This window comes from Peromyscus californicus, unplaced genomic scaffold, assembly GCF_007827085.1.
Source record: "Peromyscus californicus insignis strain IS unplaced genomic scaffold, ASM782708v3 Scaffold_17__1_contigs__length_78620276, whole genome shotgun sequence".
NCBI lineage: Eukaryota > Metazoa > Chordata > Mammalia > Rodentia > Cricetidae > Peromyscus > Peromyscus californicus.
In genome coordinates, this window is record NW_026294469.1 from 17,166,400 (window position 1) to 17,178,555 (window position 12,156).

At 40.7% G+C, this 12,156-nt stretch overlaps 1 protein-coding gene across 1 annotated transcript; it reads right to left on the reverse strand.

The window, feature by feature from the left end:
- Nucleotides 1–2,427: 2,427 nt before the first annotated feature.
- Nucleotides 2,428–3,852, reverse strand: LOC128112413 (sialidase-2-like). Its single transcript, XM_052741424.1, has one exon. It carries the CDS (start codon nt 3,777–3,779, stop codon nt 2,760–2,762), a length of 1,020 nt encoding a protein of 339 aa, XP_052597384.1. The 5' UTR covers nt 3,780–3,852; the 3' UTR covers nt 2,428–2,759.
- Between the last annotated feature and the right edge of the window lie 8,304 nt (nt 3,853–12,156).

Sequence of the window (12,156 nt, forward strand, 5' to 3'; positions counted from 1 at the left end):
ATCAATGGATCCAACATCAGAAATAGAGGAAGCAGAGGGGTAATTGCTGTGAACTGGTGGTTTACGAAGTAGAAATCGCTAAGCCTTAATGACAGAAATATGCCAAGACACGTCAAATCAATCTTCTGAGCACAGTGTTATGGCATGTACTACTAGTACCATTTTGGAGCCTGAGGTCAAACGATTGCTTCAGCCTCTGAGTTTGAGGCTAACCTGGACAACATAAGACCCTCTCTCTGCATCTGTTTCCATCAGTTACTGGATAAAGGCTCTAGCTTCTCTGGAGCTGTGGCTTGCAGTCTGGTTATCCTTTGATTTACATCTAGTATCAACTTATGAGTAAGTGCATACCACGTTTGTCTTTCTGAGTCTGGGTTACCTCACTCAGGATGGCATTTTCTATTGCCATCCACTTGCCTGAACATTTCATGATGTCATTGTTTTCACAGCTGAGTAATACTCCACGGTATAAATGTACCATGTTTTCTTTATCCATTCTTCGTTTGAGGGGCTTCTAGGTTGTTTCCAGGTTCTGGCTATTTCGAATAATGCTGCTATGAACATAGTTGAACAAGTGTCCTATAGAGACAACTGAACCAAGCTCGTAGGAACTCACAAACTTTAGATCAATGGACTAGGCCCTCTGCATGTGGGAGACAGTTGTGTAGCTTGGTCTATTTGTGGGGGCCCTGGCAGTGGGATCCGGATCTATCCCTGGTGCATGAGTTGGCATGAGCCCATTCCCTATGGTGGGATGTCTTGCTCAGCCTTGATGCAGGGAAGAGAAGGTTGGTCCTGACTCAAATGAATCTACCAGGCTTTGTTGACTCCCCATGGGAGTTCTTACCCTTTTGGAGCAGTGGACAGGGGAGGGGGGTGTGAGTTGGGGAGAGAGGCAGGGGGAATGGGAGGAGGAAAGAGAGGGGAGGGGGAATTATGGTTGGTATGCAAAATGAAAATAAATAAGTAAATAAAAGACTCTCTCAAAAAGTATAACAACAAACAAACAAACCACAAAATAATACGTCCCCAAAAATGAAGACTGGTACAAATGTGCAAGCATCCATATGAAAGTGATGCTTTGCTGCAGGGTTAAGCAAACTAAAGTAATGGTATCTTTCTTATTAGTGGATGAACTGTCCAGGAAGAATCTTAAATCCCATTAAGTATTCCAGTCCCATCTCTGTTGCTTTGATGAAACACTCTGACATAAAATGTCCAACTTAGGGGAAGTTTACTTGGCTTATACTTCCAGGTCATAGACTTTCAAAGAGGGATGTCAGGTCAGGAACTCAAGTAGGAACTGATGCAGTATTCATGGAGGAAAGCTGCATATGCGTTTCCTCTCTAGTTTATTCATAGCTTACTTTCTTAAAAATCCCAGGCCTATTTGGGTATTGGAATTTCCCACAGTTGACTGTTCCATCTCACATTAATCATCAGTTAAGACAACCTCTGATAAAAATGGCTACAAGCCAGTCTGCTCTGCACAATCCCTTAATTGAGACTCGCTTCTCCAATGACTCTATTGTGCATAGCTTACAGCTGCAGCTAAGGAGGACACGAAGAATAAAAGTAAATATACTGAGCATCCCTGTCTGCTTCCTTCACGGCCACATGGCTCTCCCATTACCACAGACGTGAGTATCCCAAAGCAGCCCTATACCTCTAATATTCATCCAACAGCCCTGCCCCTGTCCACCCCTGATTCTTCCAAACTCATTGATCCGTCAGAACCACCTTCCTACTTTCAGTCCATCATCTGCATGGAAAAGCCATGTTTAAGATGCTGCAGTGGGTGGAGAGAGGGTCCCCAAGACACAACTAATGCCCAGCCTCTGGAAAAGTAACTGGATGTAGGAAAGGTATCTTTGCTGATGTGATGAAGGATGTGGGGAATGAACCCGTTCTTGATCATTTGGTGGACTCTAAACCAACCAGCACTTGTCTTGAGTGACAGTGGGGAGAACATAGGAGGAGGCAGCCATGTGAAGTCAGAGTCCAAGGAGGTAATGATGCAGCCATAAGCTGTGAAAAATGACAGGAATTGCTCGAAGCTATCAGAATGCGGGGAGGGAAGAAGACCCTGCTCTGGAGGCGCTCAGAGAACATGGCTTGCAAGCTTGAGAGCTGCGAAACCCTCTCCATTGTTTCCTACCTCCAAGCTGGAGGTGATTTGTTAGAACATTCCTCAGAGATTAGTACAATCGCTTAGCAGGTTCAAAAAGCAGTGTTTTGACGCTGTCTACTCTAAAGCATTGGCAAAGACACCACACACACACACACACACACACACACACACACACACACACACACACACACACATTGAGGTCTTTGTTAATTCATATCTTTGGCTCAACATTTCCCCAGGGACGCTGTGAACATTTTTCCAGGAAGAAATAGGCTGAATTAGATAATTTATTAAGACTCATCCAAAAAAAAAAACCAGGAGTGGGGAGACGGGCGAGCTAAGCTGGCCCAGTGACAGCTGACATGCAGAGTGACAGAGTGAGTATGCTGTACCACCTTCCCTGTCAAGAGGCGGGAGAAAGTCAGCTCCTTTGCTTTCTGGGCTGGGATCAGAACCCACTGAGGAGGCTGGAACAGCAAAGCCTGTGAAGAACCAAGAGACCAAGCTCTCTGCATACTCACAAGGAAGGGGACCAAGAGCTGGATTCAAAAGTCTAGAGGAAGCTGGAAGGAAAGAGAGGTGAGTATTTTGAGGCACACAGGAGCACTTTGGGCCATATGCAGCAAGATCACTGGGCACCAAAAACTTGTGGGAAAGCTTGCTTCAGGGTAAACATGAGGAAAATGATCTCTTCATAGTTATCTGATTCATACAGACACCCAAACTGTGGGGAGCCATCAGGGCCATGCCCCATATTCTGCAAGTCCGAGTAGGCACAGGTGCCTGTGGCCAGCAGAGTGGGCTCTGACCAGGCCTTGGGGTCCAGTGGCTTCTGGTTGAGGTACACACCCAGGTTGGTCCTCTGTAAGGAGTTCGTCGGGTGGGTATACAGCAGCCACACATCTAAGGCATCTGCCCCTGAGGTGGGGTTGGGGAAGGCAGTCACACTTCCTTGGCAGCCTTTGGGAGGCTCCACAAGTTTACTCACTACCTGGTTGTCCTGGAAATCCAGGCCACCGTTAGGACTTTGTGCCTGGACCCTGGCTCCCAGGGTGCTCCTAGCATTGAGATAGACCACCCTCCGAGCTCCAGTGCCAACCTCAGCCACCTGGCACTCCAGTGAGTTCTGGGACACAAAGTGGCCTAGCTCCCACGTGTGCCCGTGGTCGTGGCTGAGGAAGCAGAAGGCAGAGGGGGCAGGCGCGTGGATAGGGTGTAGTTTTCGGTAGGCGTAAGCAGGCACCAGCAGGCTCCCGGTTGTGTTTCGCAGCTGCAGACAGTGCCCAGGACCCACACCAAATGTGGCCCAGTCCTGGTGGGTGCTGCCAATGGCGGTATCTGTGAGGTCCTGGACGGGGCTCCAGGTCTTCCCATGGTCGGTACTGGTGATGTGAAACAGGCGTGTGACATTAACCCTGGTCTGGAGCTGGTGGTGTTCTGATACATGCCCAGGGACGGCGATGAAGAAAAGGAAGAGGGTCCTTGTGTGCTTGTCATACAAGGGACATGGGTTCATGGAGCGGTGGCCCTCCAGCCGGGCTTGGGTCACCACCTCCTCAGCTTGCCACTGAATGTGAGGAGAGGGAAGAAAGAGAAATACAAACTTGAGATTGCCGTGACAATGACAGGGGTTACTCTGGGGGTCCATGGGGCAGCTGTACCTTAGAGCCAAAGGCCGTGAAAGGACTACTTCACCTACCGATTGCCACCAGAGCAGCGGGAGCCAGGCCCCTCTCCCTCTCTCAAAACCTCTCCTTCCCTGAAGACTCTGTTACTTGGATCCCCACCAACAGATATTTGCAGAACACCTGTGATGTGCCAGACCCCCAAGACACAAAGGTAACTCAGGGGCCGGCAGATGGTTCGGCAAGTTAAGGTACATGCCACCAAGCCTGATGACTTGAGTTCAGTCCCCAGCGCCAACACGATGGAACAAGAGAACTGACTCACTCAAGTGCACGCATAGACAAACAAGCAAGTAAATGTGATTTAAAAAATTGTAAGGCCAGACGGCGGTGGCGCACGCCTTTAATCCCAGCACTTGGGAGGCAGAGGCAGGCGGATCTCTGAGTTTGAGGTCAGCCTGGTCTACAGAGTGAGATCCAGGACAGGCTCCAAAGCTATACAGAGAAACCCTGTCTCGAAAAACCAAAACAAACAAACAAACAAACAAACAAATAAATAAATAAATAAATTGTAAGTAAAAGAAAAAGTAAATATACTTACTAATTACCAGCAGACATAGCCTAAGAGGCATATACAGTAAGTACTTTGAAGAGCCAAGTAATATAGAACACACATCAAGCAGTCTGAGATGAAAGAAAAACACGCTAAAAACAACATGCATAGATGTAAGGGATTTCTTGTTCTTGAAATTTCTTTCTTGTTGTGAGTCCATGTTTTTCTTGAGGCGGGGTCTCTTGTAGTCAGGGATAGCTTAGAACTTGCAATGTAGTTCTTGCTGCGTATTTCAATCAGGGACCTGTCCAGCACTATATCTGCCTTTATGTTGCCATGCTCCCTGTCATGATGAAAATGAACAAGCCTCCGAACTGTAGGCCATCCACAATGAAGTATTTGCCTTATAAAAGTCGCCGTGGTCACTGTGTCTCTTCACAGCAATAGAAGCCCTAAGACAGAATATTTCCAACTCCAAGGAAGTTAAATCGCTCTTAGGACAAGGAGATTATAAAGAAAATAACAGCATTCATTTGAACATACAGAAGAATGCCAGGAAAATCTGTGAGACATATTTAAAGAGTTTCAAGAAGAAAATTCACATTACTAATGTAATACTACATTTATTACAAAATGCAAAAGAAGAAATTCAGTAATTTTTAAATTTTTACCTCATAAAAATCAAAAAAAAGAAAATTTCATTCAGTCCTAACGAAGTAAATGATATAATAGAAACAAATAAAATTAGAATTAAATCTTAATGGATAATATCAATTAAATAAAGACTTAGTACCAAACAAATAAAGGCTTAATAAAACTAAAATGCATAAATCTGGCATACATTTAGAAAGACTAAAAACAACTATCAAGAACAAAAATTGCAAATATCAGAAGTTAAATTCCATATCATTAGTAGCATAATCATTATGAATATAAGGCAGAGGCTCAGATAAATATTAAGTACATACATTTTTTGAAAGCACTATGATAACAACTTACCTGATAAGAAATATTTAGTTTAAGTAACCTCTTATACTAAGGAAAATTACTTCATATCTTTAAAACTTCCTCCAAAGAATTACCTTGATGCTTTACTAGGTTAAAATATTCAGTTTTTTGGTTGTAATAATTTCATTTGAATATAATGTTAATTATATTAATTAATTAATTATAATTAATTAATAGAAGATCATATATTAACTGAGGAGCACATTCAAAATTCATATAGAACAGAGAAATGCATCCAAAGTTATGTCCATGTCCAATAGATGCATGTGTTAAAATATACAAGTACTTTGAAGCAAAATTTTTATGAAAATTTAATGGAAAAATTGAATACTTGTTGGAAATATAAGAGATGAAGAGGGTATAAATTTCAAGAAATTGAAAATGTATTATAAAATTAAATGCAAGTCATTGAATCACAAAACTCGTAGAAAAATCAGTGGAAATCCTCAAGATACATAATTAAGAAAATTTTTCTTAAAGTGACAGCAAAAGCATGAACCACAAAAGGAAATAAATGATGTAATTCATGTCATCACAATGGGAGCCTTTTGCTTTGTAAAAGTAAAGAACTTGAAAATACAAGCTAAGTAGTGAAAACCAAAGGATAACCAAATACATGGCAGGGAGCATTCCTAATATGGAAAGAACTCTTAAAATTCACCAAGAGAGCTTGGGGGAGCGGGAGATCCTAGCTGGATCAACAACAGAGAGGGAGAACAAGGAATAGGAGACCATGGTAAATGAAGACCTCATGAGAATAGGAAGAAGCAAAGTGCTAGAGAGGCCCACAGAAATCCACAAAAATACCCCCACAACAGACTGCTGGCAATAGTTGAGATACAGCCTGAACTGACCTACTCTGGTGATGGGATGGCTAAACACCCTAATTGTCATGCTAGAAACCCCATCCAACTACTGAGGGATCTGGATGCAGAGATCCATGGCTAGGCCCCGGGTGGAGCTCCGGGAGTCCAATTAGCGAGAATGAGGAGGGTTTATATGAGCGAGAATTGTTGAGACCAAGGTTGGATAAAGCACAGGGACAAAGAGCCAAACAAATGGAAACACATGAACTATGAACCAATGGCTGAGGGGTCCCCAACTGGATCAGGCCCTCAGAATGGGTGAGACAGTTGATTGGCTTGATCTGTTTGGGAGGCATCCAGGCAGTGGGACTGGGTCCTGTGCTCATTGCATGAGTTGGCTGTTTGAAACCTGGGGTCTATGCAGGATTGCTTGTCTCGGCCTGGGAGGAGGGGACTGGACCTACCTGGACTAAGTCTACCAGGTTGATCTCAGTCTGCGGGGGAGGCTTTGCCTTGGACGAGGTGGGAATGGGGGTGGGCTGGGGGGAAGGTGAGGGGGGCCGGAGGGGGGAGAACAAGGGAATCCGTGGCTGATATATGGAACTGAATTGTATTGCAAAATAAAAATAAAAATTTTAAAAAAACACGAAAAAAAATAAAAAAATAAATGTAAAGTCATTAAAAAAAAATTCACCAAGAAACAATCTCATCCATACATGCACACCTCTCATTAGTAATTCAATATCAATGGTACTCATTCACCAATGAAAAGATACAAGTTAAAAGATTACGTAAGAAAACAGCTAGAGAGGCCCACAGAAATCCACAAAGATACCTCTACAATAGACTACTGGCAGTGGTCGAGAGACAGCTCGAACTGATCTACTCTGGTGATAGGATGGCCAAACACCCTAATTGTCTTGCTAGAAACCCCATCCAATGACTGAGGGAACCAGATGCAGAGATCCACGGCCAGGCCCCAGGTGGAGCTCCAGGAGTCCAGTTGGTGAGAAAGAGGAGGGTTTGTATGAGCAAGAATTGTTGAGACCGAGATTGGAAAAAGCACAGGGACAAATAGCCAAACGAATGGAAACACATGAACTATGAACCAATAGCTGAGGAGCCCCCAACTGGATCAGGCCCTCTGGATAAGTGAGACAGTTGATTAGCTTGATCTGTTTGGGAGGCATCCAGGCAGTGGGACCAGGACCTGTCCTCAGTGCATGAGCTGGCTGTTTGGAACCTGGGGCTTATGCAGGGACACTTGGCTCAGCCTGGGAGGAGAGGACTGGACATGCTTGGACTGAATCTACCAGGTTGAACTCAATTCCCAGGGGAGACTTTGCCCTAGAGAATATGGGAATGGGGGGTGGGCTGGGGGGAATGCATGGGGGGAGGGGAGGGGAGAAAACAAGGGAATCCGTGGCTGACATGTAAAATTAAATTAAATTATAAAATAAAATAAAATTTTAAAAAAAGAAAAGAAAACGGGATCCAACTTTCTGCTCTATCCAAGACAGAGAGCTTGTCATCAATGATAGACACCATCTCAGGGTGAAGAAATGGAAAAAGTTATTCCAAGCAAATAGATAGACCCAATCAGAAGTGATAGATAATGATACTACATACTCACCAAAGGAAAAAGCCATCTAGATTATATTACAATTCTAACCCTTTATATACCAAACAGAGGGCCAGACAAGTTCATGAGAAACACTACTACAGCTAAGATCACAAACTGAGCCTCACATGGTGATATTTTGTAGTTTTACTACACAACTTTGACCAATAGACAAGTCATCTGAAAAAATCTAAATAGATAAGTGCTATAGTTAAAAATATCATAAATCAAATGGATCTACCAGATATTTACTAAACATTTCACCAAACACAAAAGAATATTCCTTCTTTTCAGTACCTCATGTAACTTTCTCTAAAATTTATCACATACTTGGATACAAAACAAGTCTTAAAGATATAAGAAAGTTGAAATAATGTGATGCATTTTATGTGACCAAAATAAAGTTGGGTATCAACAACAGAAACTTTACAAAAAGATAGATACTGAACAACATATCACTGAATGAAAAATGGGCCCATACTGAAATAAAGAAGGAAATTAAAATATATTAGTATTGAATGAATATGAAAATATAACATTCCGAAACCTATGGGTTACAATGAAGGCAGTTCAACAAGGTGAATTATTGGCACTAAATTGACACATAAAAAACATTGGAGAGATTTCATATTAGCAACTTAATTGCACACCTGAAATCTCTAGAAAAACAACAAAGATCAAACACTCATAAGAATAGGTGGAAAGACATAATCAAACTCAGGACTGAAATAAACAAAATAGAAACAAACAAGCAAAAACAGTACAACAAATCAATAAAAGAAAGAGTTAGTTCTTAAGGAAAATCAATAAGATTGATAAAAACCTTAGCTAAATTAACTAAAAGACAGAGAAGTTTCAAGTTAATAAAATTAAAGTTGAAAAGGGGAACATCATAACAGAGAATGAAGAAATTCAGAGAATTATAAAGGTATAATTTAAAAATCTGTGTCTCCACCAAACGAGAACACCCAAAATAAATGGATGAATTAATTAATATGTATAACCTTCTAAAATTAAGTCAAGATCAAATAAGCAATTCAAACACACCTAAAACCCTAGTGAAATAGAAGCTGCAATGAAATTCTCTCCTCACCCCCTAAAAAAGAGAAAGAAAAAAAAAAAAAAAAACTAGGGCCACATGGACTCATATCAGAATTCTAACAGACCTTCAAAGAAGAATTAATGCCAATACTTCCCAACTTTTTTTTAACAAAATAAAGACTCAGTTTTTTTCCCAATTCTTTTTACAGGGCCATACCTACCTTGATATCTTAACCACACAAAGACTCAACAAGAAAAGAAAATTATAGAACAATTTCACTTACGAACATAGATGCAAAAATTTTCAATAAAATACTTGCAAACCAAATGCAAGAACACATCAAAAAGATCCCCTACAATCAACTATGCTTTTGCGAAGAAGTGCAGGGATGGTGCAAAATACATAAATCAATAAATAGCCCCAAACCACATAATCATCTCACTAGATGTAAGAAAGGCCTTTGACAAAATCCAACAACCCTTCACAATAAAATCCACGAGAGATTTGCTATGCAAGGGACATACCTCAATATATTGAAGGCAACTTACAGATAGTCCACAGCCAACATCAACCAATTTCCAACATGAAACGGAAAGAAACACAAGACATTTACACTAAAATCAGTAGCAAAGTAAAGGATGTCCACTCTCTCCATACTTACTCAAGTCTTGAAGTCTTAGCTAGAGGAATAAGACAACTGAAGGAGATCAATGTGATATAAATTAGAAAACAAGTCAAAGTATCTTTAATGGCACATGATATTTGATACAAAGAAGACCTTAAAATATCTACCATGAAACTTCTGTAGCTGATAAACACTTTCAGCAATATAGCATTAAACAAAATTACTAATAAAAATCAGTAGTCTTTCTATTTATAAATCATAAACAACTTGAGAAAATAAGTGGAAAATATTTTTCTCAATAACCCCAAAAACAACAACAAACAAAACAAAATAAAATAACAACAAAACAAAACACCTGGAATAACTTTAATAAAGCAAGTAAAAGACTTCTATATGAAAAATAATTTAAGGCATTAAAGAAAGATATTGAAGGGGACATCAGAAGACGGAAACATCATTCTATGTTCATGAATTGATAGGATTAAATAGAGAAAATTACTATACTACCAAAATAAACATACAGATTCATTGCAATCCCCATCAAAATTCTGACATAATTCTTTCTTTCTTTCTTTCTTCTTTCTTTTATTAAGAGATTTTCTATTCATTCTACATATCAACCGCAGATTCCCTTGTCCTACCTCTTCCCACCTGCAGCCTTCCCCCTAACCCACCCCTCATTCCCACCTCCTCCAAGGCAAGGTCTCCCATGGGGAGTCAGCAGAACCTGGTACATTCAATTGAGGCTGGTTCAAGCTCCTCCTCCCTGCACCTAGGCTGCATAAAGTGTTTCAACATAGGCACTAGGTTCCAAAAAACTGGCTCATGCAATAGGGACCAGTCCTGGTCCCACTGCCTGGGGACCCCCTAAACATAATTCTTCACTGAAGAATTTATTCATTGCAGGTGGCAGTCTAAACTTCTATAGTCACCATGGAAATCAGTGTTGAGGTTTCTCAAGAAGCTGGAGTAAATCTACATGAAGATCAAGCTATACCCCTCATGGGCATATATCCCAAAACTCTGTGCCATAATACAGAGACACTTGGCTATCCATGGCCATCACTGCTTTATTCATAAGAGTCAGAAAATGTAAAATGCCTAGATGTCAATTAACTAATGAATAGATAAAGAAAATGTCATTATAAAATGGAATGTTATTCAACTATTAAAATTTCAAAATTATGAACATTTCATATAAGTAAATGGAGCTTGAAAGCCATCCTGAGTGAAGTAACCCAGACACAAAAAGACAAATATTATGTTTTCTTTTATATATGGACACTAGATTTTCAGCATTCAGTAAGTATACTACAATTGAAGTAACTACAGAAGTTAAGTATAAAAAAGAAAGGGATTAAGGGGGAGGTTAAAATCACCCAAAGTAGGGTAAATAAAATATATCGTAATGTGGAGGTATGGAAGAGACTGGAGTGGGAGGATTAATGCGTAGAGATGGATGAAAGGGGTAAAGGAAGGATATGGGGAGGAAAAACTAACACTAAAGGCCATTTTAAGGGTCATATTGAAGGCTACTAGTGTAGAGTCTTTCTAATACTGTAAAATCTTCTTAAAATCTATACATATATGATAGAAATATTAATGGAGTCATCAAAAAAACAGCGAGACAATGTCTCAATTAAACAACTTTCACTACCAAGCAAAACCATCAGTGGCAGGAATAGGTTACATCTAGTTCAGTTACTGTTCAAAGGTACCCCAGGGAGCCTCCCCAGGTAAACATCTCAGGCTATTATTAAGGCTGTTGTCTGCTCTCCACAACTGATGGTAAGGCTCTATTACTGATGCCAGTACTCACAAATCTCATTGAATCAACTAGAACCTTCACAATGGCTGACTTCATGGTACTAAAGGGTACTATTCACTCTACCAGAAGATCAAAGTAACCACTGACACAGCTATAAACTCTATTGTGATCTACAATAGTGACGTACTAGCAAGATATGCTGGTGCAGAAGTGGCATAAAGATGATGGGAGTAAGCAATCACTATCTGGTTGAAATACAACTGATGGCTGACATTGCTCAGGTGGCATGAACCTTAGACCAGATAGGCCATGTGTCCATGGGAAAACCAAATACTATTATTTTGTTAAAGAACATAGCAACAAAATGACTCCTGATGACATACTACTATACTCATAGATCAGCTACTCTCTCAGTCATCATCAGAGAGAGCTTCCTCTTGCACTAGCTGGAAATTAACCCAGAGACCTGAGACTAGAAAATCAGCAGAGAGCAAGAGATTTTGGAACATTCAGATCTAAATGGGATGACTTCATCAAATCTCTACCCTCAGAGATCTAGGTAGAAGAGGATGTGTATTACAAGAACTTGAGGGGATGGGTGACTTCATGGGAACAGTGTCATCTAGATACAACTGTACTAAGTTACATATGAACCCAGAAAAGCTGTGGCACTTTTCATAGGGCCTTTCCTGCACTGGTTCAAGCCAAATGAAGTTCCAGGGTTGAGAAGGAGAAGTGGACACATGCTCTCAACCCTAACCAAGAAGTTGTCTCCAGTTGTCATCTGCTTGCCAAGAAAAAAATTAATAGTCTCCAAAGGAGTCTCATTGGTTATATGAGGCCCATTTAAGAAAAAAAACAAACAAACCATACTCAACAGTAGATGGCCAACATGAAAGGAATTTATGGTATTTTTGTACATTTTCTTGTCCCTTATTTCTTTGTTTGGGCATATTGTCTGTTCATCTTAGCTTTAA